The sequence below is a fragment of the Hyperolius riggenbachi genome, chromosome 11 (assembly GCF_040937935.1).
Source record: "Hyperolius riggenbachi isolate aHypRig1 chromosome 11, aHypRig1.pri, whole genome shotgun sequence".
NCBI classification, from domain to species: Eukaryota; Metazoa; Chordata; class Amphibia; order Anura; family Hyperoliidae; genus Hyperolius; species Hyperolius riggenbachi.
This window is the reverse complement of record NC_090656.1, coordinates 7961765-7989724: the sequence shown is the minus strand read 5'-3', so window position 1 is coordinate 7989724 and position 27960 is coordinate 7961765. Positions and strand designations below refer to the sequence as shown.

Below are 27960 nucleotides of genomic sequence, written 5' to 3'. Positions count from 1 at the left end.
GGATCGCTGTTGCAAAAATCTTAAAATGTAACATATGTATAAAATCATACAACTAAGAAGTACATTTTTTCCAGAGTAAAATACGTCAAACATTACTGTTCTACGTTGCGGTCACTTACAGTAGGCAGTATAAAACTGACAGAACCAACAGGTTTTGGGCTAGTCCATCTCTTCATGGGGGATTCACAGCATGGCCTTTGTTTTTTATTTTTAAGATTTTCAGTGGTCCTTTAATGTTCCTCACCCATTTAAACACAGTGCCCCCAAACGGGCAAAGTGCCCCCAACCAAGTAGATTTTCTCACAACAAAGCATAGAAACCCACATTAACATTAGGAAGCTCCCTTCTCCCAGTAGGTAGAGTCACCCACAAATATCAAGAAGGGAACTCACTTGAAGTCCATCTTATTCTCAATTACATTGAAGAAGAGCGATATGGGCTGGACGTAGTGTAACTGAAATTTCACTGCTCTGAATGGAAGCAGCTCACATTCTTTTACTGGAAACCGGATACTAGAGAAAAAGAAAGTATTCATCGGTGATAACAGCAAAAATCTGGTAATACAGATTAGAAGAATACAAGACATAAGAATACAGACATAAGGACAGACCTAGACATTGGGGTCTCCTTATAGTAAGCTACTTGTGGCCCTTCCAAACATAATGCACCACCGTGATCAGCCATACTGTCAACATATTCACAACTCCCTCTTATCAATATCGCAATAACTAGATTTTGCTTCTGAAAATTAACCTAATTACAGCACCTCCCCGAACAGGTCCCTGCTACTGCGCAGTGCCACACTTCGGGGGTATCATAGCTGGAACGGCATCACCCCACGCATACCTCAGTCACCGGGAACATTCTATGCCAATGGTAGAGCGCACAAAGCTGGGCATGTGCGATACAGCCCGACTATTGCTACTAAAGCCTTTGTACAGGGGAAGATTTAAGACAAATGGAGCCACTTGAGAGTACGCAGGGCTGGAGGAAGCCCCAGTGAAGTATAAATTCTTCTATTTAAATCCTCTCGGATACACTTTAAAGATTACCTCCAGTATAAAAAGAGAGCACATCATGCCAGGTGTCTTAGCTACTTATCTGATCCAACGTAATTGGGACTCTCCACCCCTTCCCCCTTCCTGGGAACGCAGTTGTGGCCATGTTTCAAGACTCTGCCGAAGGTCTTCATATACCTCCGCCGGCAACCCCCAGCTCCATAGCTACTAATTACGTAAAGCTGGGGGCAGACCGCAGCTATGCAGATGGCTGGAAGGGGAACCACGCCACAGCTGCAATTCTGAGGGGGGTGGAGCGATCACCTGCCTGGGTGCAATATGTTGATTAAGTATTTGAGTACATATTACTTCAGCGCCGCTCAGTTCGGCGCGGGGAGAGCCAAATGACGGCTCTCTCTGCTGCCGCCAAATTCACAGGCGGTGTTAAAGGGAACCTTAACTGAACAGGGGGGTAAAGAGTTTCACTTACCTGGGGCTATTACCAGCCCCCTGCAGCAGTCCTGTGCCCTCGGAGCCACTCAGGAATCCTCCGGTCCCCCGCTGTCACTTAGTTTCGTTTTTGACGACTCACCAGTCGGCCGGCCGGCATGCGTATTATTGGACGCATTCCCTACTGCAATTAGCATTGTTGCGGACTGCAACGCGTACAAAGATACGCGTTGCCACATATCTATGTGTGCGGAATGCGGCAACGCGTATATTTGTACGTGTTGCGGTCCGCAACAGCGCTAATTGCAGTAGGGAATGCGTCCAATAATACGCATGCCGGCCGACTGGTGAGTCGTCAAAAACGAAACTAAGTGACAGCGGGGGACCGGAGGATTCCAGAGCGGCTCTGAGGGCACAGGACTGCTGCAGGGGGCTGGTAATAGCCCCAGGTAAGTGAAACTCTTTACCCCCCGTTCAGTTAAGGTTCCCTTTAAATACTATTCCCCCTCCGAGTAGTCTCAACTTTGAGGGAGATGTAATTTGGGGTCTGGCAGCCGCCAGAGCCCCGAATTAGTGCTAGTCGGGGCGCACATCATAGCATTGCTGCTATGATGGCGCCCAGATTTGGTGCTCGGCTCTCAGAGCCGAGATGAACTGATCCAAAGTATTTAACCGGGAGACCCACCAGTCATATCATTAAAACAGAGCCCGTCATGACATTTTTACTTTGGGAACACTTTAAATATTAATATTAGGCCAAATAAAAAGAGAAGAGAGGAGAAAGTGTTGAGACAGAGATAGGCAAAAAGATCTGGAGAGTGAGAAAACATATTCATACTTTGTTTTCTTTATGGGGCAATCGATGCCGTAATCCAATAAAAAGCACTCAACCAGCCCGCCCTCCTCGCTGCATGTGGCGGCTTCTAATTTCGCACGGCACCAACTTTTCAGGTCTTCACAGAATGCCACACAGAGCTGCGGGAAAGAAGAAACCAGGCACACAATAATCTAACACTGGTTAAAATGTGTAGAATTCATTTACAGTGAACTCAAAGGAACCAGGAAACGTAGTTTACTATAGCAGAAGTTTACCATTTCAGAATTTGTCATAGGAAGAAGTTTTGAATCAGGATGATACCATTTATTGGCTAACTTAGAGGTAAATAATCTTTTGGCTAATAAGCCTACATGCTTTGTTCCTAAATATTGACAAGCTGTTAAAGGAACACTATCAATTAACATATTTTTTTTCCTCAATTGAGATAGGAAATGTTTGGGAAGTGCTGCTAAGTACTGGTGTATATATTTGAATCCTTATCTCTTTGTTTACTGTTCTCTTATTCCTGTTACACTTTTCTGACAGCAGTCCTCTAATCTGACCCCAGACTGAGCCATGAGGAGGGAGGAGGGGGGGGGGGGGGGCGGGAGAGAGAAGATTCCCTCACAGTGCATCTGTTAACCCTGTATGTGCAGAGAGCTCAGTCAGAGACAGGCAGAGCTTTCTCTCACAGAGAGCAGAGGAAATGTATCTAATGTGCAACATAAACATTTGTAATGGTGTGTGTGAAACATGACACCTGCTTTTCATATAACTCTGCTTCAATATTACACTGTTCTTAGAATGCCAGAATGCAAAGATTCACACCTTTGCAAATGAGACATTCCAAAAGTAGCTAAAATCACACACACACAATGAATTACAGATTTTGCCTCTGATATTTAACATGAAAAGTAGAGAAATTATTACACAGCTACTTGTGTTCCATTAAACACAGCTTATATACACTGAACATTCAGAGAAGAAACATTCTTTTGCCAACATAAATGTAATAAGATGCCTTAACTGCCTTTTCAGGAAGGTCTCACAGGCATGCTAGCTAATTTATGACAAAAAGAGAAGACCACTAGTAAATCCATAGTACAAACGTGACTGGGTTACATACACCATGGGCCATATGCAATTCACTTTTTCTCCTGAGTTTTCTCCTAGGTGAAATTTCCACAACTTGTCATAAAATGCCTTTTAACCATTTCAGCCCGCGGGGATTTTTCACCTTATGCATCGGAGAAATTTTCACCTCCCATTCATTCGCTAATAACTTTATCACTACTTATCACAATTTATTGATCTATATCTTTTGTCCGCCACTAATTAGGCTTTCTGTGGGGGGTACATTTTGCTAAGAGCCACTTTACTGTAAATGCATTTTAACAGGATTAATAAGAAAACAATGGAAAAAAATCATTATTTCTCAGTTTTTACCCATTATAGCTTTAAAATAATCCATACCATAATTAAAACCTTTGTATTTTATTTGCCCGTATGTCCCGGTTATTATACCATTTAAATTATGTCCCTATCACAATGTATGGTGCAAATATTTTATTTGGAAATAAAGGTGCATTTTTTCCGTTTTGCATCCATCACTATTTACAAGCTTATTATTTTAAAAATGTTTCTAGTATATCCCCTTCAAATGCATATTTAAAAAGTTCAGACCCTTAGGTAACTATTTATGTCTTTTTTTTTTTATTGTAAAAAAAATTTTTCCCATTAAAATTTTTATTTGGTTAACATTTTGGTGTGGGACATAAACAGGTCATTTTTAATGTTGTTATCTGTGTAAATTGTAATGTAAAAAATGTGTAGCTGTAGTTTTACTATTTGGCCACAAGATGGCCACCTTCATTTTTGTTTACCCTCCTTGTACTTCTCGCTAAGCGGAAGTACAAGGGGGATGCGGAAATCTGTCCGGCAGAAGAACTGAAGCCTCACAGGTTGGTCCTACATAGAACATGATTTACAAAGCTTTTTCACCTATTTCCACGTTATCTAGGTAACTTTTTTAGGCCTCTTTTCCACGAACTGTTGAGCTGTGTGCTCAGCAAGCAGGTGCCAGGCAGCAGCGAGCAGTTACCAGGCAGCAGCGAGCAGTTACCAGGCAGCAGCGAGCAGTTGTGAGAGTTTGAGAGGCATTTCACTGCCTGTAAACAGTTAGTGGAAAAGAGGCCTTAAGCTCCCAAAGAGCAATAATATAATACAATTAAGGAAAGAAAAGTAATACTGATGTGAAGTTAATCAGGAACAACAGTGATTATTTTGCTTGTAACTGGGCTGAAATTTTATTTTTATCAATTACCGTATTTTTCGGACTATAAGACGCACCCAGGTTTAGAGGACAAAACCAGGGGAAGAAAATATATTTAACTAAACCTGGGTGCATCCATGGTGCAGGGGTGTCTTGTAGGCCTTTTCTCCCAAGCTGTTCCCACCAGCTATAATAACTTAGCTTCAGTGCCCAGCTACACTAGCCACCGCTGCCCCCACCAGCTAGACTAAGTACCCTACCCCATGTTTTGTGCAGGAAGGGAAGGGGGTGGGGCCGGAAGAGGAGTGATTCAGGGCTAATTACAGAGGCTGTAATCTTGTAAGTTCCTGCACGGCGGCCGGGGGGGCCAGATGAGAAGCGATCCAGGGCTAATTGCTGGCAGCGGCTGTAATCTTAGAAGTTCCTGTACAGCGAGGGGGGGGGGGGGTGTTTGGGGGATGGCAGATGAGAAGCAATCCAGGGCTAATTGCAGGCAACAGCTGTTATCTTGCAGTGTTCTCCCCAGAATTTTTTTCCAGCCGGGTGGCATGAAAAAGTAGCCGGGTGGCATAAAATGGGCGTGACCATGACATATGCTGGAAAATGGGCGTGGCTATGACATGGGCGTAGCCAACTGCATTGTAACAGTTTAACTCAAAAGGGCCCTGATTTTTTTCCCCAAAACACAGCTAGGCAAATTGTCCATAAAGGTAATTACACAACGTTTTCCCCCAAAAAACAAATATATAATAAGGCAGCATTTCCATTACCCCAGATGTCCAATGTAGAAACTATTACTCAAAATTTCCAATGCATAAACCATTACCCCAATGTCAAATGTAGGTCAGACTGGTGGAGTGGGTAGGTAGGTCAGGCTGGTGGCTAGTGAGGTGGACTAGTGTGTTAGGTAGGTCAGGCTGCTGGCTAGTGGTGTGGGTAGGTACGACGGGCTGGTGGCTCATGGGGTGGGTGGGTAAGTAGGTCGGGCTAGTGGGGTGGATGGGTGACAAATTAGATCAGGCTGGTGGCTAGTGGGGTGGGTGGGTAAGTAGGTCAGGCTTGTGGCTAGTGGGGTGGGTGGGTAAGTAGGTCAGGCTGGTGGCTAGTGGGGTGGGTGGGTAAGTAAGTCTGGCTGGTGGCTAGTGGGGTGGGGATAAGTAGGTCAGGCTGGTGGCTAGTGGAATAGGTGGGTGGGTAAGTAGGTCAGGCTGGTGGCTAGTGGGGTGGGGGTGAGTAGGTCAGGCTGGTGGCTAGTGGAATGGGTGGGTGGGTAAGTGGGTCAGGCTAGTGGGTGGGTGGGTAAATAGGTCAGGCTAGTGGGTGGGTGGGTAAATAGGTCAGGCTGGTGGCTAGTGGAATGGGTGGGTGGGTAAGTGGGTCAGGCTAGTGGGTGGGTGGGTAAATAGGTCAGGCTAGTGGGTGGGTGGGTAAGTAGGTCAGGCTGGTGGCTAGTGGGGTGGGGGTGAGTAGGTCAGGCTGGTGGCTAGTGGGTGGATGGGTAAGTAGGTCAGGCTGGTGGCTAGTGGGGTGGGAGTGAGTAGGTCAGGCTGGTGGCTGGTGGGGTGGGGGTGAGTAGGTCAGGCTGGTGGCTAGTGGAATAGGTGGGTGGGTAAGTAGGTCAGGCTGGTGACTAGTGGGTGGGTAAGTAGGTCAGGCTGGTGGCTAGTGGGGTGGGGATAAGTAGGTCAGGCCGGTGGCTAGTGGGTGGGTGGGTAAGTAGGTCAGGCTGGTGGCTAGTGGGGTGGGGGTGAGTAGGTCAGGCTGGTGGCTAGTGGAATAGGTGGGTGGGTAAGTAGGTCAGGCTGGTGGCTAGTGGGTGGGTAAGTAGGTCAGGCTGGTGGCTGGTGGGGTTGGGGGTGAGTAGGTCAGGCTGGTGGCTAGTGGGTTGAGGGTGAGTAGGTCAGGCTGGTGGCTAGTGGAATAGGTGGGTTAGTAAGTAGGTCAGGCTGGTGGCTAGTGGGTGGGTGAGTAGGTCAGGCTGGTGGCTAGTGGAATATGTGGGTGGGTAAGTAGGTCAGGCTGGTGGCTAGTGGGGTGGGGGAGAGTAGGTCAGGCTGGTGGCTAGTGGAATAGGTGGGTGGGTAAGTAGGTCAGGCTGGTGGCTAGTGGGTGGGTGAGTAGGTCAGGCTGGTGGCTAGTGGAATATGTGGGTGGGTAAGTAGGTCAGGCTGGTGGCTAGTGGGGTGGGGGAGAGTAGGTCAGGCTTATGGTGATGTGGGCAGAATTGCAAGGCAAGAAAACTATCATATCCTAGAAAAGAGTGAAAGTGACAGTGCACATATTCCAACTAAGAACTCCTAACCAGCAGTGAGGGAGTTAATGCAGAACGCTGAAGTGAGAGGTGTTAGAGCTTGGAGTGATTAGTGAGGGGGGGGGGGAGAAGAAACAGCACAGATAAGCAGCTCACCCAAAGGAATTTCAAGCATGTATGCGTGTCCTCATCCCGATCTGTCTGGCTGCATCATGTAATTCTCTATTGAATCCACCCGCGCTGGCTCTGGAGGATGTGTCCGAAGGAGCCCAGCCAGGCAGCACGTGACAGCATTGCGCTGAGTAGTGAAACCGGAGAAGAGGAAGCGTCTGCATAGAGGCGGGGAGGGAGAGGAGAGAGACACTCTGGGAGGGGAGGGACCCGCAGCTTACTCCAGTGTGAGCAAACGTCGGCTTAAAAAAAGTGTCCCCTGTGCGGCAGCCATTTTCTTGAGGATCGCCGCTCAGAATGACAAAATACTTTGAAAAATGGTGCCGACCAGGTTTCAAAACAGGCGGGCGGGGTTTCAAAACAGCCGGGCGGCCCGCCCACCTAATTAGGCCTGGGGAGAACACTGTCTTGTATCCTGGATGGCGGCAGCATGACAGAGGACGAAAGATCGTAGCGGTAGTTATGACTACCGATGCCTCAGTACTTCCTTCCCCCGCATGAGCGTCGTACGTCATAAGGGGCCGCTAGTGAATAGCAGCATAGGGGGCGATATACAGGCTGGGAACGCGAACAATCACTCGCGTTCCCATGCCTGTCGGCCGGTGACGGCCAAACCGGAAGTGCTCGCCGGCGGGTCCTGGGACATCGGAGCGGAGCTGCGAGGGCACCGATCGGCTGCTGGGGGCTGAGGGAAGCCCCAGGTGAATATATCTCATTTTTTACTGTTGACTTAAGGTTTACTTTAAAGTGAAGTAGAAATAAACTTCTGAGATCATTGTATGTGTAGTAACAATGGCAAATAAAACATTAGTAACAGAAATTAGTCATTTTTATTTTCAGTTTAATGGATATTTTTTAGACTGAATCTGACTGTCATATCTACTGTTTAGAACCAACATGGCTTTCTTTGGCTGAAAAACAAACAGAAGTAATGACACTGAACTTAACAGCAAGTTATTGTCAGTATTTCCTCCGACAGATATCAGCCTTTTAGCTTCTATTTACTTTTCAGGAAACTGGACTGAATTAACAAGCTGTTCTACAAGCTCTTTTGTGAACATACTGTATATGAAACCACCGGCTCAGACTCCAGGTACCCAAAAATTGCTCCAACTCCACAGCCATGTTACTGCCACACAGATATGGCACAAGGATATAAACTTTAAAGGGGTTCTGTGGAGGATTTAAAGAGAATCTGTACTGTCCGATTTGTACAATAAAACACATACCAATCGAGTCACTGATCTCCTGGATCCCCCTTTGCAGCTTCCACTGCTCCCCACCGCGATCCTGACTTTTAATCGGCAGTTTTAAGCAGTGTTTACAAACAAAAAACATGGCCGCTAACCAGGAAGGTAGGTAGGTAGGTGGGTGTGTGTCTGTCTGTCTGTCTGTCTGTCTGTCTATCTATCCATACAGACAGACACACACACACAGACACACACAGACAAACAGATGTGTCAGATCGTCAGAGCTTCGGTTTTGCTGCGGTTTTCTTTGCCACTCTGCATGTAAATGAAACAGAGAACTGTAGATCCTGGAGAGGAGGCCAGTGAGGGGTTAACAAATCGGACCATGCCCCCTCCCTCTCCGGGTGAGAGCCAGTGGTGAATGGGGCAGACAGTTGTGTAGCAAAAATCGTCTACAGAATCGAAATCGCAATTTCTGCCAAAAATCGTGCAATTCAATCTTTTCCTAAAATCGTTCAGGCCTAATACACACACATTTGCCCTCCAGTCTGGGATTCTCAGTTTCTCAGCATGTGACAGGAAGCTCCCTCCCCCCTCAGCCTCACAAAATGCATCACAGACAAGCTGAAACAGAGCAGAGAAGCTGTCTGTGAGGAGTAAAAGCACACAGAGCCTGCAGGGGGCGTGCCTAACGTGCATTCATTACAAAAGAGGCAGCCCATTCCTCCCTGGGTCGACAAAACATGACAAAGAAAAGAAGATTAGATATATTACAGAGACAGTGCAACTAGAAAAGGCTGCAGTAATCCAGACCACATTACAACAGGTATAGGATAGAAGAAATAAAGCTGAAAATGTTTTCTTTAAAAAACAAAAAACTGACGCTTACCCGGGGCTTCCATCGGCCCCCTGCAGCTGTCATGTCCCGTGCCATACTGGGTGCGCCCACCTCTGGGAGATTACTGCGCAGGTGCAGTACGAGAAAACCTTGTACTGCGTCTGCGCAGTAAGCGCCCGCTGACGGGAGCGAGCACAAGCGCAGCCACAGTTTTATTAAAAGAATTAGACCGGGAACAGCGGTGAGTAACAGAGGATCGTAGGACGGCGCGAGACATGGCAGCTGAAGGGGGCCAATAGAAGCCCAGGGTGTCAGTTTTTTGTTTTTTAAACCCTTCACGGAACCCCTTTGAAGTAACCTCCAGACTAAAGATCTACTCAGCAGCACTGAAAAGGCTTTGTGTTTAACAGTTTCACAGCATCAGAACTTTATTTTTCTTACCCAAACCTCGTTTTTAGCTGCACAGAAGAAATCTGCCCGGGCCTTTTTCCCCTGATGCTGTGCAAAGCGTGATGGGATCTCTGATGTTCTCGTTCTGTTTTGGCACAAATTTGTTTTTCATTTTGAATTTGAGATTTGAAGCCGAGCGCGCGCAGAACCCAGGACAGTTGGAACTGTGTCTCATGCTCCCTGTCACCTCCTTTCAACCAAAAAGATGGATGCCCCCAATTAAATAATCATTTGCCGGTTCTATTAAAACAGGGTGGGTAAGGCCGGGTTCACACTGGCACGCATCCACTCCTGCGCTGCGTTCCTCTCCGTGAAGGCCGGGAACGTCCACTCCAACGAGCAGAATGCAGGGAGTGGAACTGAGCAGAACGTAGAAATGTGAACTTTCTCATCAGGAAAGCATTGCTTACGCTGTTGTGTTCCGCTCAATGGAGCGGAACGTAAGCTATTTTAGCTTCAATGTGAACTAAGACTAAGATTATATTACCTATCTATTTTAATTAACATAACTAATGTGACTTAATGGCAGTATGTTTGTTTAGGCTGAAATTCTTTAAGCAAAACTGATACTTACCCAAGTAGAGAGGGAAGGCTCTGTTTGGGATAGATCCTTCTAGTTCCTCTGTCTGGCCAATCATTCCTCTGCTGTCTGCTGGTAAAGTGGTCTGCCTGCATGCATCCACAGTAGTGATTCACTCATTCTTGGAACTACTTAATGGAAAGAAGCAGTTCCAAAGAGCTGGTCAACCCAGCAAATCAAACAGCTTTATCAGTAGGATCGACTGACCGGACCGAGGAGCGGGAAGCCTCTATGCGATCTAGAGCTTTCCTTTTTAGGCAAGTATATAACCTGAAGTCAGTTTCCTCATGTCAGGCTCACATGAAAGAACCGCTATCATCAAAATCTAATTAAAAACTCAACTTTATACAGGTGTATACAAAGGACTTTTTTTTTCCATGATTATGTGCACTTTACATTTTTTGCAAAGTATACCCATAAAAATGTTGTATGAATGTCACTTTGCATAACCGCTTAGCTGGACAAGGGATGGTCAATGATAATTCTGACTTGATGCAGGTTTATGCAAATTGCACATGCAAATCTATAAAGCTTTAAAATTGACCAATCCTTCATGGATGGAATTTGATTGGTCTATGATCAAGCTGCAAACTTTTTCATTCAAAAATATGCATAAAAATACATCAACTCAGAATGATTCGCTTCCCATTGAGCACCCCTACTAGTGACATCGATGCAGTGGGCAGATGTGCAGTGTTTATTCTTAGAGCACACCAGCTATACAGTCACAATCAGATATGTGTGACTGATTTTTATTAATCAGCCACTGCTTTGTAGCAGAACAAAGTAGATGTTTTTGCATTGGTTTATCTAGTTTTTATGGACTAAATACAAATGAGAATTTTCACAGTTGACGCTTCTTAGGAGTGGGTACATTTTTAACAACTGACTCCAGGAACCCAAAAATCCCTGTGATGAACCATGCTGCAAGATGAGGATTTTTACGTAGTGCATTCTCTTGAATTAGGATTACAAACTTGGAAGCAAATTCAATTTGAGCTTAAAAACTTTTGTTTTTAATAGCCATAACCCTTAGACTGCCGCTGAAATCTGTAGACGTTGCCAAATATTCACATCCACAGCAGCAGAACGTCTAATGGTGCCCATACATGGTACAATTTTTTTTCGATTAGATAATTTAGTTCGATTATTCCGTTAGATCGAATATAAAGATTTTTCCAACAGGTCTGATCGGATTTTTATTGAAAAAAATAAACGGGATAATCATTCTTTTTTCTTGATCGAAAAAAGATTGTTTTCAATTCAATAGTTTTAGTTGAATAAATGGGGAAAGAAAATCTAACGTTTTTATTGTACTATGTATGAGCACCATTAAAGTGGACCCAAATTAAAAATACAAGATTTCAGAAATAAAATCTATTTTCTAAATAATAATAATAAATAGCAGCCTTTTTTCAGCTGCATGATGACAAATATAAAATATTTTACATTTATTGGAGGAACCCCTCCCTTCCTTTCATATTGCTGGGACAGAATCCGGCAAACTGGTGAAGTAGGTGGTGTCTGGCAATGGAGGAATTGCAAATGGCTGCCACCTGTATATCCCTAGTTATGAAAAGAGAAGGGTGAAAAGCATGCACTGAAATGCTCATAGGCTTGAAGGAGTGTTTATTTATCTTTGTATGTGTCAGAGTGCTGCAACTAAATACTTTGAATTAACCACTTAAGGACCAGGGCATTTTTCACTGATCTGTGCTGCGTGGGCTATCCAGCCCGCAGCACAGATCAGGTATGAGGCAGGGCGGTCAGACTCCCCCCCCCCCCCCCCTTTTCCCCACTAGGGGATTGTCCTGCTAGGTATCTGATCACCGCTGTGTGGCCGGGCGGGGGGGGGGGGGGCTCCTCAAAGCCCCCCTCCGCAGCGCTATTCCCTCCTCCCTCTCCCTATGGGCAGCGCAGGACGGCGATCCGTCCTGTACCATCTCTAATAGGCTTTAGCCTATCAGACAGTGGCGATCCCCGGCCGATCTCCTTTACGGCGCTGCTGCGACAGCAGTGCAGTAGGATGTAAACACCGGGGATTTCATCCCCGCGTGTTAACATTTTGCCTGCGACCCGCGATCGGAGGCTCGCAGGCTGTTCACGGAGACACCCTCCGTGAACTGACATGGAACGGCCGTCCGAGCGGCCGTTTCCATGGAAACCCACAAACGACCAGCTGCCGCCTATCGCATTAGGCGGTTGTTATGTGGTTAAAGAAATGTTTGGTTTGGGTCCGCTTTAAGGTCAGTTCTGCCAAAACTACTTTCACCTGCCACTGACTGCTTTCCATGCGAAAGTGTGCTGTGTAAAGAAAAGAACATAAGGAGAGAGATTGCTTTGGTGCCAGCCATGAGGAGCTTGCCTTGTGTATTGCTCAAAACATTCAGTCACCAGTGTGCCAAGACAGCTGGCACAGGTATGTTTTTTTTTTTTTTTTTTTTAAGGAGAGAAGTCTAAAGGTGCCCATTAACGGTACAATTTTTCACTAAATGCAATCTTTCGATGCAGGTTGAATGATTGTAACTAATCGGAAGGCAAATATCGATTGTTCCCATTTACTGAACGATTATTTTTTTTCGGATCAATGTTATCCTCAGGGCTGTGGAGTCGGAGTCGAGGAGTCGGAGCAATTTTGGGCACCCGGAGTCGGAGTTGGAGTCGTGGTTTTAGAAACTGAGGAGTCGGAGTCGCATGATTTTTGTACAAAAAACACAGCCCTGTTAAGTATTGGACTAAGGAGTCGGAGTCGAGGAGTCGGAGTCTGAGCAATTTTGGGTACCTGGAGTCAGAGTCGTGGTTTCACAAACTGAGGAGTCGGAGTCGGAAGATTTTTGTACCGACGCCACAGCCCTGGTTATCCTATTAAGCAATCGACCAAAGAATCGTTCCTTATCGATTGCCTTCATAAATGGTGAATTTTCCACACAATTCAATCTTTAAAAAAAAAATTTGCATCAAAAGATCACATTTGGTGAAATAAATTAAACCATTAATAGGCACCTTAAGGGTTCAACCACAAAGAGACGTGTGCAGCACAGAGTTTTGCAAGACAGATTCCAGCACAGACTAGAAACCAGTATGGACTAGAATAGAAAAAAATTAAAACATACATCTATTACAATCGAACCCAATAGATCAGCATTTGTTTAATTTTTTCTCATGCAGCAGTTTGTTACCGTGCCAACTGCAAGCTCTGTTGGCCGGAGCTCCTCGAGGTTGCGGTACTTGCTGCTGTAGAGCATATTCAGATCTTCAAACAGGAGCTCGTACTTCTGGCTGCTGTTCGCCTTCACAATCTCGCAGTAGAAACAGCTCGGATCTCTCACCTGCACAAGAGTCGCATCAAAATATGTCACATATACTCAGAGCAGCCCTGGAACTCGCACAAGCAGCTCTGACTACTGGGGGGCAGATTTCAAAGCAACACAATACAAATCAATAAGGACTGCTGGGAAGGGATCTGGTGACCGGTTAAAGTGAACTTGAGGTGAAAATAAACTGATGAGAAACAATTCTATTCATCGTCCTACTCCTAAAAATGACTAAGTATCCCAGGGTTTTATAGTTAAACATTTACAAAGTACGGTAGGTTGAATGTTTTTTGGTCTCTAATCAGTGGCAGCCTATTAAGTGTCCCAGAGTTAGAAAAAGGCAATAGGTCATGTATTTTGCCGTCATCTGTTCTCAGAAGTTGTATTCCACCAGTAAAACTTTATGGCTGTAATCTGCTTATTAGTGAGGATTACCATATTCCAGACGGGGTACCGACAAGACAGACGCTGTCACTTCCATGCCTAGAAATTAACTTTCAGGCAGCAAAATAAATCAAGTAAAAGAGCCTGGTTAAAGGAATACAATCGATTCACATTTTTTTCAATTGACACAGGAATTGTTTGGGAAGTGCTGCTAAGTACTGGTGTATACATTTTAGTAGCAACTTCTTTGTTTACTGTTATCAAAATACATTCAAACTTTACTGAGCCAAAACTGAGGGCTGACTGAGCCATGAGGAGAGGGGAAATTCCCCTCACACTTGATCAGTTAACTCTGTGTGTAGCTCTGTGTGTGACAGAGAGAAAGAGAGAGCTCCCAACAGCTGCAGCTCCTGTGTCCTGTGTTTCTGACTGACCTGTCTGAGGAGAGCAGAGGAAATGTAACTAATTGTCACAGCTTTTCATACTGTTCTTGCTTTCGGAGTTTGATATGTTTGATATTTGCTTTCTGTAGTCTGATATGCAACTCTGGCTGTGCATTGAAGCAGACACCCCTTCTGCAATTGATTTGTCCCAATATAGCTAAATCCTACCATCAATAAATTACAGTTTTTGCCTCTGATATTTAACATGAAAAGTAGGAAAATGGTTACACAGCTACTTAGACATTATTCGCAAACTGTCATTTTAGAACACTTGGGTATCGATAGTATTCCTTTAATAGTATGATTTTTCACTCTACATACAAGTTTATCTCATGTCACATATCGTCACGGGTACACTTTAAGGGACAACAGACCTAGTCGGGATAGGGAGGCTGACATTTATTTAAAAGGACAATGAAAGCAAGAGGGTTATGGAGGCTGTTTATTTCCTTTTAAGCAATACCAGTTGCCTGGCTGTCCTGTTGATCCTCTGCCTCTAATACTTTAAGCAATAGCCCTTGAACAAGGATGCAGATCAGGTGTTTGACATTAGTCAGATCTAACAAGATTAGCTGCATGCTTTTTTTCTGGTGTTATTCAGACACTACTGCAGCCAAATAGATTAGCAGGACTGCCAGGCAACTAGTATTGTGTAAAAGGAAATATATGTGGCATCCTTCATATGTTTCTCACTGCAGTTATTTAATTTTGCCTGGCAGTCCTGCTGTTCCTCTGCCTGTAATATTTTCAGCCTTAGAACCCGAAACAGCATGAAGATTAGACATTTCTGACAAAAATCTGACAAGATTTACTGTTCCATGTTTGTTTCAAATGTGTGAGTCAGACACTACTGTTGTCAAGAAAGCGGGGAAACTGGCATTGTTTAACAGGATACAACGATGGCAGCGTTCTAATACCTCTTGCTTCAGGTGCCCTTTAGGCCTCTTGCAGACAGGCAGCTAGCAGGTGGTCCGGGCGCAGGTTAGATCTCGGTACAGACGGCCCCCTAAGAGTCAGATCTGAGCGTGGCCACAGCCGTGCTCGGACAGGACATGCCGCGGTTCTCTTCCGCCCAGTAACACCACTGTGTGTCAGCACTTGACATGCGTGATGTTACTACTGCTCCAACTCAGCTGCATTTAAATTGCACCCAAACAGCACTGGTGGACGGCAGATGGGAGGCTGAACTGCGCGGCAAGCGTGGAGGGCAGTCGTCTGTCTGAAAGAGGTCTGAGGCTTTCTTCACATCTAAAATCGAAATCACTGAAGGCAACAATTTAAGCCTTTATTTCCCCCACTCCCGGTGCTCTACTGCGTGCTATGATTTTGAATAAAGCGCTTTTGCAGAGCGATTCCATTTTGTCACTCCTTGTCGCAAGTCAGAAAGTGAACTGTTTGACCCGGAAAACAATAAATGCAATGTAAATATTCATAAAAGCGCAATCGCCGCATTAAAAAAAAACAAAAAAACAAGCGATTTTCCTATACATTCCATTGCAGCAAAATCTCCCCGAAAATGGTACTGGCAGCTCTTTTGTCAACGAAAAGCAGACGAAACGCGCTGATATGAACCATCCCATAAGGATTCATTGCACAAGGTGTTTTAGGACGTTTTTCAAAGTCGCCAGCGCTCAAAATAAGCGCAAAACGCCCCAGGTGTGAACAAGCTGTTAAAGAGGACCTGTTACAACTCACAGCAGGCAGTAAAAAAAGTATTCAACATACATTTTTATATTATCCTGATAATATCAATGCTTCTTAAATTTATATGTTGCTGTATATTGGAGGGGAGACTATATGGCTATCAGGGAAAGGAAAGATTTTACAATAAGCAAACACTGACTAAATTTATAAATGAATATTTAAAAAAAAGAAAAAGCAGTTTTGTTTTATTCATCAAGTTATAGTAAAGTTCCTCTTTAAAATTTCTTCATAAGGTCAGTGGAGGTTCTATACGCAGGACAGCAGATTACATAAACAAAAGGCTATCGATCTGCCAATAATCGGCAAAAAATCGTTTGCATTTTTAAAATCAGACTGCTGGCTTTAGGAAGCTCCGTTTGACAGAAAAACTTTAACATTTGGATACTTTATTTGCTGAGCTGTCAAATAATTTATGTGAATAAAGGAAGCCATACATCTAGCGATTCTGATTCTATCGACAAAGTAATCGACTTTAGTATGGTTGATCGGAAGTCGTTCGACTAGTGGCCCACACACTACAAGCGATATCCTATGCAATTTACCTTCCCTAATCGATCTGACCGATGACGCGACTCCCTGCTCTTAATGCAAAAATCAATGCTGAGTCTATTGAATGACATGTGAACAGTAACGGATTCCTGTGCGATGGACTGATATCTTCCATCCTGCTCGATAGACTAAGCTATCGATGTGACATGATATCAGTCACTTTTCATCAGTTGGGCCTACTAGAACACACGATTCTCTCTCGATTCAATAAAATAATTTAATGATCGATCGTACAGCCAAATCGCTGGATATATGGCCACCTTAAGTGTCTTGAGTTTTTAAGAGTAACTGTCAGGCTGCAAAAGCTATTTAAACCTCTATTCTCCTGTGTTAAACAGTTTAGAAGGAAGCCTAAAAGGCAATACCGAAGTTAAAAATCTCTCTTTCTTTGATGTTTGCTGAACAGCAAGGCTGTTATTCCCAAGCTCTGAAGGAGGCCGGCAGGACACATAACAGATACTGCAAAGCATTCTGGGGCTGCTGCTTCTCCCTAGTGCACTCCCTTGGTCCTCCCCTTCATTTCCCTATCCCGCCCTAAGGCTGCTTTCACAGTGAGAAGTTACAGGCTCATGTTACAGCAGCCTAAACTCACAGCACTGAAAAATCACAGGGCACATGTTCCGTTAGAGTACACTGCAGGAGTCTGCTATTGTTGCTAGCCACATGGCTAATTAATATTCACTGCACAGTAGTGTTATTCAGTACAAGCTTTTCTGTGAGTGAATCATCAGGAAGCAGGGAGGACATGACGACACATTTGGCTTCATAGGAGACAGACAAACATGGAACCTGCCATGAGCTGTCAGGAGCATCATTCTCTGCAAATACTATATAAAAATTCTGTGAAATCCAAACGTGGACAGTGAAATGCATATGTAATGTAAGTACAGCCAATCTTTAGCTACTGATATATGTGTTTTTTGTCTCTGAGACCTTATACCTAACAGCTCCTCTTTAAGGAAATGTATAGCCTCACCTTAATCAGTGATAAGTCAAACATGGTTGGGTGAGATGCACAGGTCCCGCTGATGAAAGGATTCTACACAAATCTGGAAAAGGACATTTGAAAAACAAAAAAACTGTTAAGTATCTAAAGGGAAATTTCAATCAAATGATTTTTTTCTCATCATGCATTTCTGTAGTGAAGACACATATTCAGCTCAGCTTTGTAGAGTACATTGCAGTGTTCTCCCCAGGCTCTTTTAAACAGGTGCTCCACCCGGCTGTCATCGGCTCACCCTCCTCCTATGCTGTATGTAAGCAGAGTTGTGCCGGCCCTGCATTCTCCCCTTGCACCCCACCCAGCTATTTTTTCATGCCACCCGGCTGGAGAAAAGTTCTGGAGAGAACACTGCATTGTGCAATTTAGGTCTCTTGGAAGGAACCATAAGCTAAAGCTGTGTACACATGTGAGATACAAGTCTTTGGAAAATAAGCAATCAATCATCAATCTGTTGACGATCATTATTGGTTTACGTTCACTGTAGTGCGTTCTGGCATAACAGCTGCTTACCGCACTGCACCACTTATAGGGACGTTCAGTGGGTGCGATACGTTATAATGGCGTGCGGAATAGTGACACACTACAAGGAGTGAATTACCACAAATAACACGTGTTAACTGCTACAGTGAAGCATATTTTTATTGAGTGTATGCTTAAGGGCTGGTTCAGACGGACGTTTGGAGGCGTTGCGTTTGCTGGCGTCGCGTTCAGCAGCGTTCGTGTGCGTTTGGATGCGGTCGCGTTTTTTCTTCCCCTAGGGGGACATTAGCCGTCGCGGTTAACCTCCCCTGGAAGCTACATGTAGCTTCCAGGGGCTCCTTGAACGCCAGGGAAAATCGGGACCCAAACGCCGCGTTTGTGTAAACGCGCTTGAAAGCTTGGTACAAACGCTCCCATTCATTGAATGGGAGCGTTTAACACCAAGCCCTGAACGCTGGCTGTAAACGCTCTGCAAACGTCCGTCTGAACCAGCCCTAAAGAAAACCTGGACTGAAAATTAAAAGTCAAAATAAACATACACACATCATACTTACCTCCCGTGTAGTCTACATACCAATCTCTTTCTCCTCTCCTGCATCCTGTTTGGCCACTGTGATCAATGGAATTCTCTGTCCTTTATTTTGAAAATGGCAATGACTCCAGCAACAGCTTACTGGTCAACACACTGTCAAACTGCAATATCGCCTACTTGAGCCATAGTGAAACATGGACATTACCTTGCTCATCAGTTGTCTTTTCAGTTATAATTGGTAGCAACTGATATATAACTGACAGTAACTGATGTTTCAGTTCTGACTAAATCTTGTTGCCGTGCATTGCTGAGGCTATTCATTACAGTGAATGAGATCAGCGCTGTGCTTTGCCACAAATGCATGCAGCAGTGCGATAACACATTGCACCTTTGTACAGCGCATACAGTCTAAACATTAGAAAGTCTATCCGTGCTCTTCTGACTTTTGTTGGGTAACACACCATATGCAACCCCGAAATGTGCAAGATAGTGCGTGCAGCACTGCTTTTCTAATCTGCAGCATTGCGTTCCTGCTGTGGTAGGGAACGCCTCGGCCACTGTGAACCGAGCCTAAAATAGTTTGCAAAAGACCACAAATTTGGCGACAAAAGAAGTGTCTTAGGGCCCGTTTTAACTAGGGGGATTTCGCCGGCGATTCTGCAGAGTTTCCCAGCACATGATTCGCACGGGGAAACTCTGCCATAGGGGATGACGGCGACGCGGCGGAATCGCTTGCGGGAGCGATTCGCCCGGAACCCCCCGCAGAATTCGCCGCTGAGGCTGCAAATCCCATAGCAGTGCAAGGCTCGACTCATGGGATTTGCCTGCGATCCTGCCCACCCGCTCAGTGCGGCGTGCGTCTACGAGACGCACGCCGCACTAGTGGAGACGAGCCCTGAATCTTTCAAATCCTTCCCTGGCAGTTCTGGTCTGCCAACAATCATTTGTTAAACAAGGCGTTTATCCGTGTGCACAGTGCATGCGAGAAAAAGAAGGAAGTAAATAAACAAAAGCCTTTCTAGTGTCTTTTGCATGTGTACAGCATCATTAGAAATATCCGTTGTTCAAACCTTCCTGACAAACCTATGTGGCAGATTGATTCCTCGGTTTGCAAAGATTTTTATCTGATGTGTGTGTGCACAGCTTAACCATTTGTGCCACCCAGACGTGAAGCTCACGTCCGGGTGGCTGCCTTCCAGCGCTCCCGCACTTCGGCGCGCTCCTGTGCTCGCGTGGTGTCCCCGGGTAGCCCTGGGATCAGTGAAAGGGAACATTGTTTCCGATCACTGATCCTTGTCCCCTGCAGAAAAACCGAAACGCTCACCTGTGAGGCTTCAGTTCTTCTGCCCAGAAAGATTTCCGCATCCCCCTTGTACTTCCGCTTAGCGAGAAGTACAAGGAGGGAAACCAAAAATGAAGGTGGCCATCTTGTGGCCAAATAGTAAAACTACAACTACACATTTTTTATATTACAATTTACACACACTAACATTAAAAATGAGCTATTTATGTCCCACACCAAAATATTACCCACATAAAATGTTTAATGGAGAAAAAAAAATTCAATTAAAAAAAACAAAAAAAAAAACAGACAAATAGTTACCTAAGGGTCTGAATTTTTTAAATGTTTTTGAAGGGGGTATACTACGAACACTTTTTAAATTATAAGCTTGTAAATAGTGATGGAAGCAAAACTAAAAAAATGCACCTTTATTTCCAAATAAAATATTGGCGCCATACATAGTGATAGGGACATAATGTAAATGGTGTAATAACCGGGACAAATGGGCAAATAAAATACATGGGTTTTAATTATGGTAGCATGTATTATTTTAAAGCTATAATGGCTGAAACTGAGAAATAATGATTTTTTTTCCATTTTTATCTTATTAATCCTGTTAAAATGCATTTATAAATCTCAATATTTTTTATTGAAAATTTTTCAAATAAATGAACATACAGTCAAATTAATGACATAACATATAACAAATAGTTTTGTACATACAACATTTTGATCATATGCTTACAGAGTAAATAGTAACATTCTGTATATTATGGTGACATTTAAGTGTTACACCATGTATTGTACCTACATATCAATAATAAAACAGGTAAATTAGTAGAAATATTGTTGTTATTGCCAGATTTTCTCTAGCTGTTGGGAGCTGTACCTCCAGGAAATGGTGGAATAAAACCTACCTACAGAGATCCTGAAGGACGCATCCCTGATATCTATCTAATCTCCTTAAAGCAACAACTAGGATATAGTATATCCTGTTTTGTGATATCTGCACTATGGATATGTCACTAATGTGCAGTAGATTGCTTCTTTTATTCTTAAAAGATTAGTAGCAATCAGGTATTTCAGTTAACATTAACAATACTAGTTTACACTAGTCTAACTACACTACACTAATCTACACTACTCAAAGAGTGGAATGACTCTCTCTTATATTTAGCTTTCACCTAAGGTATCAGGTTTTGAAGCATTGGTTACGGGTATCATTTAGTATCTAATACAGCAGGATTAGCCATCTATTATATCATAAATGTGAGAAGAGGAGAAAGGGGTAATGATTTTTAGGAGTCTAGTAACCTAGTCTCCGGATACAGAACTGGCCAAAGACTTGCCTTGTTAAGGAAGGACCGCAGTCCTCCACAACGTACCGCCCAAGATCTTTCAGCAATTAGATTTGATTCAACTCTTTTTAAGATTACTTCAAGAGTAGGGATTACAGATGTTTTCCAGTTTTCAGCTATACACATTTTAGTGGTAATACTTATGTGGTTAAATAGCAGTCTCTCCCTAATAGGCAAGTCCATGGTTTTAATATGTAGTAAGGCCATACTCGGTGGTATGGTTGACAAGAACATAGGCAGTTTCTTAAGTAGATCTTCAATAGATTCCCATAGGCTGGTGATTTTTGGACAAAGCCAGAAAATGTGGATTAACGAGCCAACATTATTGCAATTCCTCCAACACATGTGCGATGTTTTGTTGTCAAATTTCGCGATTTTCTCTGGCGTAAGATACCACTGCCAAACAGTTTTGATAAAACTTTCTTGGTGAGAAACGCAATGGGTGGTTTTTTTTTTATAGATTTATATGCCAAAATCCAATCCTCTTGGTCTATGTCTATTCAAGAGCTCCTGCCATTTCCTTAATTGCCATTTAGGTGTTTCGTCTTTTAAACTCAAGAGTGATTTATAAAACACTGAGGTGCCTTTCATTTTATAATTTAGTGGGTCAAGTAATTTATCAATTTGGGGGGATAGTGCAATAGGATTAGAAATATATTTAGATAAAAATTTACGAACCTTAAAATATTTGGGTTTGTCTGATATTGGGATATTGTATGCAGATTGTAGATCTTGAAATGATCTGATATTTGTGTCTATTATCAAATCCTCTATCAAAATTATTCCTTTCTCAATCCATTTGTCCAATGACATATCTTTCCATGTCATGCTCAAATTAAATATGGGGATTTTCTTAATTTTTGCTAAGGGATCTGTGTTACATAATTTTACCATTTCTTTCCAGATTCTGAGAGTGTTAGCAGAGATAGGATTAGATATTTTTGGAGGAATTTTCCAGTTCAATCTGGATTCTAGAAATGATAGGTAATTATTACTAGGGAGTTGTGATTGCTCAATCTTAAACCATTGTTTAGAATCATCTTTATACCAGATTGCTCTGGATTGCTCCAAAATGGATGCTTTATAATACTTCTCGATGTCAGGTACACCAAATCCTATCTCTGAGGTATGTGTGGTAAGAATTTTATTCGAAAATCTTGAGGACTTGTTCATTAGGATAAATTTATTGATGAGTTTTTGGATAGTTAAGAAGAATTTTTGGGGGATTTTGATTGGTATATTCCTAAATAGATACAATAGTTGTGGTAACAGCATCATTTTAAACGCGGCAGATCTACCCAACCACGAAAATTCACATTTGGCTAATGATTCCAGTTTTCATTTCATTTTATTAATCCAGGGGTCAAAGTTTTCTTTATATAGTTGTGCTAAGGAGGGGGTGAGAAAGATTCCCAAATATTTAATTGATTTGTTAGTCCAGGTGTATGGACAGGAGCTTTTGAGTTCTTGAATCGTCTTTGGGTTGACATTACATGGCATTATAACCGTCTTACACTCATTTAATTTATAGTAAGAGATTTTTGAGAAATTTTTCAATTCTAATCTCAAGTTTTGCAGTGAAATCTTAGGCTTTTGTAGATACAACAAAACATCATCTGCATATAGTCCTAATTTATTATCTGTATCTCCAACCTGAATTCCATGGATGTTTTTAGTCTGTCTTATTTTTTGGGCCAAAGGTTCCATTGCTAGGACAAAGATCAGTGGTGATAGTGGGCACCCTTGTCTAGTTCCATTTGTAATATCAAATGACGCTGATAGTGTACCTGAGGAGATTACTCTAGCTGAAGGTTTTGTGTATAGTAACATTATAGCTTTGTGGATGAATCCTACACATCCGAATTTTTCCAGCACTCTTGACATGTATTTCCAGTTGACTCTGTCGAACACCTTCTCCGCGTCCAAGGAGACGAAGAGAGAAGGCGTCCGACAGAGCTTGACTTGGTGCAAGAGTGCAAATACTTTCCTTGTACTGTCGCTCGATCCTCTCCCCTTGACAAAACCAACCTGGTCTGGGTTAACTAATTGCGGTATTATTGGTGTAAGTCTGTTTGATATGATACGAGCAAAGAGTTTTAGGTCCGTATTGAGTAGAGAGATAGGCCTATAATTACTCGGGTCTGTATGATCTTTCCCCTCTTTAGGAATAGTAGAAATTATGGCCGATAAAGATTCTTTGGGGAAGGCACCAAGAGTTATGACCTCGTTAAAGAAATTCACTAGATGTGTAGATAATATGTCATCATATTGTTTATAGTAATCATTTAAGAAGCCATCTACTCCCGGTGCCTTATCCTTTTTTAGTGATTTTATTGCTGTCTCCACTTCTTGATTATTAATTGGTAGATTAATTTGTTTAAGTTGACTGTCAGTAAGTTTGGGCAGGTTGATCTTGTCCAGGTATTGATCAATGTCTTTCAGGGATGGGGAATATACTGCGGGGTCTTTACTAAGATTGTATAACTTTTCATAATAAGCAGCTAGGGAGTCTGCTATATCGTTAGGGTGATGAACCATTAGATTTGTGTTGGGGTTCTTGATTTTAATTATTCTATGTTTTATTCTGCGGCCTTTTATCTTTAATGCCATGGATTTTCCAGATGTATTCCTTTCAGAGTACCAATTTTCTTTTAATATGGATTGCCATTTATCATATTGATCGTATAGGTTGTTGGCTAGCTCTTGCCTAGTTTGTTCTAACTTTGGGATTAGGTCGTTTCTTTTTCCCAAGAATATTGATTTTTCTAAAGATTTAATTTGTTCGAGTAATAAATTAGTTCTTTCTCTGTATTTTTTCTTAAGAATTGCACTGTGTTTTATAAAGTTGCCTCGCATATACGCTTTATGAGCGTTCCACAATGTGGTTCCCGAGACTTCAGTGGAGTCGTTCAGATCAAAATACTCTTAAAGAGGAACTGTAAAGAGAAAATCAAAATGGACCCTGCAGAGTGATTTATGATTAAAGGACAAAGAGATAAGAGAAGGTTAAAAATAGCGCTTCTTGTCCTCTCAGCGATTCACAGTAAAAATGCCTAACTTAGCATGGGGAGAATCATCTTTACTCCTGGCAGAGTAACAGTTTTTTTTTCTTCATTCCAGCAGTTTGAACTGTTTTACAGTGAAGGCTGTAACCACTTTTTTTTTTACTGACTGATGTCATCTGAAGGCGCCCAATGCATGTGTGGAGAGAAGTTCAGTTAGAGATCTAGCTGAAGGAGGCTAAAAGTGGTTTCTATAGACAAACAAAATTGAATAGTTGTAAAGCAGTTTTAGTACAATAATTGCAGCAGGGTAAATGAATAGAAAAAGGTTGGTATATTGTAAACAGGGAATAGAGGAGCAGAGTAAAATCAGATTGGCTCTGTTTCTGGACCATACAGTAAGTATCAAGTTTCAGCCTAGATGTTGCATAGAGTAAAGCTGGCCATACATATACATACTTATAGATTTCCCAGTGTGAAAATAATCGATTTCTAAAGGAATTTATTGTTACCATACATTAGACATCAATTTCCAATAGGGAATCTATTGAAAATTGATCGAACTGCAAAGTTGCACTGTCTGATGCAGTGAAAAGCTCTAGGCCACCAATCTGCCAATGCTCTTACCCCACCTACGAGTGTTTTACATTTTCTGTTCTGTCTGATCCATATTTTCAATCGAGTTTTAGACAAAATCGATCAAAAATTGGTTGATATGTTATTTTGGGTAATGAATTCTCAGCATATGAACTGAATCTGCAAGAAATCAAAGGGAAAATCGATGAGTATATGGCCATCTGTAGTTGCTGTCTGTTACATTCATTATTTATTATCTAGCTGAAAAAAAACGAGAACACTTAACGGGTGAATAAACATTAACCAATTTGATCAGAATTATGGAATCTAACTTAAAAACAGATCAATTCCATTAATCTGATCAGATTGATTAAATTATCTGATTATTGATTAAAATCACCTAATTTAGAAGACTTAAGCTGGCCATACACTGGCCCGATTTCCCGCCGATCGACAGCAGATTCGATCTCTGGGATCGAATCTGCTGTCAAATAGTTCGCGCTAATCGCATCGGACCGATTGATTTCCTCCTGATATCAATCGGTCCGTCGATCGCGCCGTGCGGGAAATTACCGTCGATCGCCCGCGGGTAGGGAGCGCGTCACTTGCGGCGTACGATTCGGGACATTTCGACGCAGGTATACATTACCTGAGGCTGGCTCCCGGGCATCCCGTCCGTCACTGCTCCCGTCATGGCACCCTCGTATAACTTCAGCTGTCATGCCAGTGACAGCGGAAGTACAACTAGAGGGCGCTCTATTTGAACTTCTGCTGTCACTGGTGTGATAGCGTAAGTTCTATGCGGATGCCGGAGCCGCCACATGACGGGGACATCACGCCCGGGAGCCAGCCTCAGGTAATGTATGCCGGGCGGGGGGAACGGCGGCAGCAGCAGCTCAGGAGATTGTGAATCGGTTTCAGGCTGAAATCGATTCACAATCTGTTTGCAGTAAAGGCAGCCATACGATCCCTATCTGATCAGATTCGATCAGAGAGGGGTCTGTCTGTTGGTCGATCTAATGGCAAATCGACCAGTGTATGGCTACCTTAAAATGATCGATTCCAATAGATCATAATAAATGAATCGAACAATCGATTATCAGGGGGATTGAATCGTTAATGCCCACCTTAAGGCTGCTTACACACTAAGACGTTACAGGTGCACGTTAGTGCAGCCTGTAACGCAGCCCCACCGCACAGTAATGAAAAATCAATCAGCCCATTCACACTGCACACGTTGTTACATTGTAACGCAGCACATCCGTGCTGCATGCTGTGCGTTATGCGCGGCTAAGCCGCGTTAGACTGTGCGCACATGCTCAGTAGTGTTGGGGAGGAGTGGGGAGCGGCCAGGCACATGGCTAATTAATATTCAATGCACGGTGTGACGTGCAGTGTTTACTTCCTGGAGCGGCTGCTCTGTGCGGCGATTGGCCGGGCGGGACCACGTGATGCCGCATGCGTCCAAGAGTACGCATCACGGACGCCAGAGTGAGCTGCACAACGCGGCTCACTCTGACGTCCACATCAGAGAGCACCAGGCGTTGCGTTAGGGGCACGTTATGTGCCCTATAACGTCCCCTAAACGCAACGTCCTGGTGTGTAAGTAGCCTTAGTGCACCTTTCTAGTACACACAATACGATTTATCATTCAGATCAACAGGAGATTCCACACTATTCCTTAATTTCCAAACTGTCTGATCTGCTTTCAGTCGAGAACTGGATCATTATTGAAACCTGTACTGCGCAAATTGACCACTGTCTTAATTTGAAACAGATCAGACATGCAGGAAATTGTAGTGTAGAAATTGTGACTAGCATGGTTGTGTAGTGGTTAGCATTCTCGCCTTGCAGCGCTGGGTGCCCGATTTAAATCCCAGTCAGGGCACTATCTACATGGAGTTTGTAAGTTTTCCTGGTGTCTGCATGGGTTTCCTCCGGGCATTACAGTTTCCACCCACACCCCAAAAACATTGATAAGTTAATAGGCTTCCCCTAAATTGGCCCTAGACTACGATACATACAATACACGATACATACAGAGACAGAAGACTATGGTAGGAATTAGATTGTGAGCCCCTCTGAGGGACAGTTAAATGACAAGACAATATACTCTGGACAGTAAAGCACTGCGGAAGATGGCTCTAAATAAATAATAATAATCACCATCAGTGCCTTGGCACCGATTATCACTAGTTTGCATTGGTGACTATTAGGCCTGGAACCCACTAGGTATCGCTGCAGCGCTGAGTACGACTCCTAGGGCATTTGCGGCTGCGATTACCTGACGTTTGGAAGTGCTGTACATTAATATGTACAGTGCTTACGATTCGCTTTTTTTTTTTTTTTTTTTTATATAAAACATTATTATACTTACCAGGCATCCTTCTTCTATCCGTAGCCCCATCCCCCTAAAGGAAGAGGTGATACGTGCTTCTCTAGGATCAAACAGAGAAGTGCCTGTGAACTCTTCCTTTAGGGTGAGGAGGTATGAACGGAAGAAGGAAATCAAGACAACGGTAAGTATTTAAAGCACGATCGCTCAGCCCCCAAAGCGCTGCATAATTGCTTTGATAAGCGATTTATGCAGTGCTTATACTGTATACTTTTAATTGAGACCAAATGCGCTCAAAATGCTGCATGTCCTGTGACTGCGATTACTCCTAATACACTCCCCCTCTCTAAATGGTTTATCCGCCATACTCTCTGCTGACCTGAGCCACTGCAGTGTAATGGCCCATACACACGGGCTACAACTGTCGCCACAAACACGTGGCACGTGCATGTTGCGGTGACAGGTCCCCCGTGTGTATGAGGCGCCCCCCCCGAACTGTCGCTGAGAGCTGTAGCCAGGCGATTGACACGGCCAATCGCCGGCAACAGCTGTCGCATCAACCGTCGCTAGTCCGCCACGCGTACTGTGTGTGTATGCGGGCTAGCAACAGCTACCCACAGCCAGAAGGGAGCTTCTGGCGGGGGGAGGAAACTTTCGGCGACAGCTTCCGCCGCATCTCTGTCCCTCTGTGCAAGGTGTGTACAGCTGCCGCACAGAGGGACCTGGGGACGAACTGTCGCTGCTTTTTTTTTTTTTGTCACTTGTCTCCAGCATTTGTGCCTTGTGTGTATGAGGCTTAACAGCCTGTCCTGAGATTAGGCAGGTCACAGGTCAGATACCGTCTGCCCGGCTAGTAACTTGCAGTTTAGCTGTGAATTTCTGCTGATGTGACCCCAGAAACAAAATTGAGAGAAATCCTATACTGTCAGTGTATGAACTTCTGTCCTGAGACCCGGGCTCGCACTCTTCGTTTTCTGGGAG

General features: G+C 43.6%; 1 protein-coding gene across 4 annotated transcripts in view; it reads right to left on the bottom strand.

Annotated features, from left to right (window-relative positions):
• TDRD12 (tudor domain containing 12) overlaps positions 1–27960 on the bottom strand; it is a 269251-nt gene that overhangs the window by 206513 nt on the left and 34778 nt on the right. For all 4 annotated transcript variants that reach the window (XM_068261508.1, XM_068261507.1, XM_068261506.1 and 1 more), the window contains exons 2-5: positions 17388–17460; positions 13197–13346; positions 2287–2423; positions 393–512 (exon numbers count right to left, since the gene is read on the bottom strand). In XM_068261508.1, the coding sequence (XP_068117609.1) occupies positions 393–512; positions 2287–2423; positions 13197–13346; positions 17388–17411 (431 nt within the window). In that variant the 5' untranslated portion in view covers positions 17412–17460. The remainder of the gene's footprint in view (positions 1–392; positions 513–2286; positions 2424–13196; positions 13347–17387; positions 17461–27960) is intronic.